This window comes from Penaeus monodon, chromosome 23 (assembly GCF_015228065.2).
Source record: "Penaeus monodon isolate SGIC_2016 chromosome 23, NSTDA_Pmon_1, whole genome shotgun sequence".
NCBI lineage: Eukaryota > Metazoa > Arthropoda > Malacostraca > Decapoda > Penaeidae > Penaeus > Penaeus monodon.
Window position 1 is genome coordinate 7,100,506 of NC_051408.1, and position 554 is coordinate 7,101,059.

At 36.5% G+C, this 554-nt stretch overlaps 1 protein-coding gene across 1 annotated transcript in view; it reads right to left on the reverse strand.

Annotated features, from left to right (window-relative positions):
• Positions 1 to 554, reverse strand: part of LOC119587757 (E3 ubiquitin-protein ligase Nedd-4-like) — a gene marked incomplete in the record, with an annotated part of 51,583 nt that overhangs the window by 41,612 nt on the left and 9,417 nt on the right. The window contains 1 exon segment of the mRNA XM_037936443.1: positions 371 to 531. Within this exon segment, the coding sequence (XP_037792371.1) occupies positions 371 to 531 (161 nt within the window).

Genomic DNA, 554 nt, shown 5'->3' on the forward strand with positions numbered 1-554 from the left:
GACAATGAAGATCCACTTCTAAAAGAGAGAAATTAAATAAACACAATTAAAATACATTATGAAATGGCCTATGAAAAATTGCAAAATAATATCAGCTAAAGAAAAAATCATACAAAAATAGCATGTTAATACACATGAAATGCAGTACAAAATACAAAGTACACAGACAGCCAAATGTGTAATCATACAATCATATACAACAACAACAGCAAAATATTCATGGCAGGATATCACATTCAAAATACTCCATTTACAATATATTTTTCTTCCTGTGGCCATGTTCTATTAATTTCTACACACATTTCGTTCATTGTTCAGTAAAAACCATTGCAAAATACTTTATGATGTTAAAACTTAGAGTGAACCCAACCTTCTTGGCTGAAGGCGATGGTGACGATGCGGAATTTGTCTCCCTTCCACTTCACGTGGGAGGTTGATCAGCGGCAGCTCCACCAGACCCAAGAAATCGTCCCTTGTGACACGGTTCTCATCAAATACCTCCAGTAGCAGTTTATGCTCAGCTGGCTTCACCTGGGTACAAGACACAATCACTC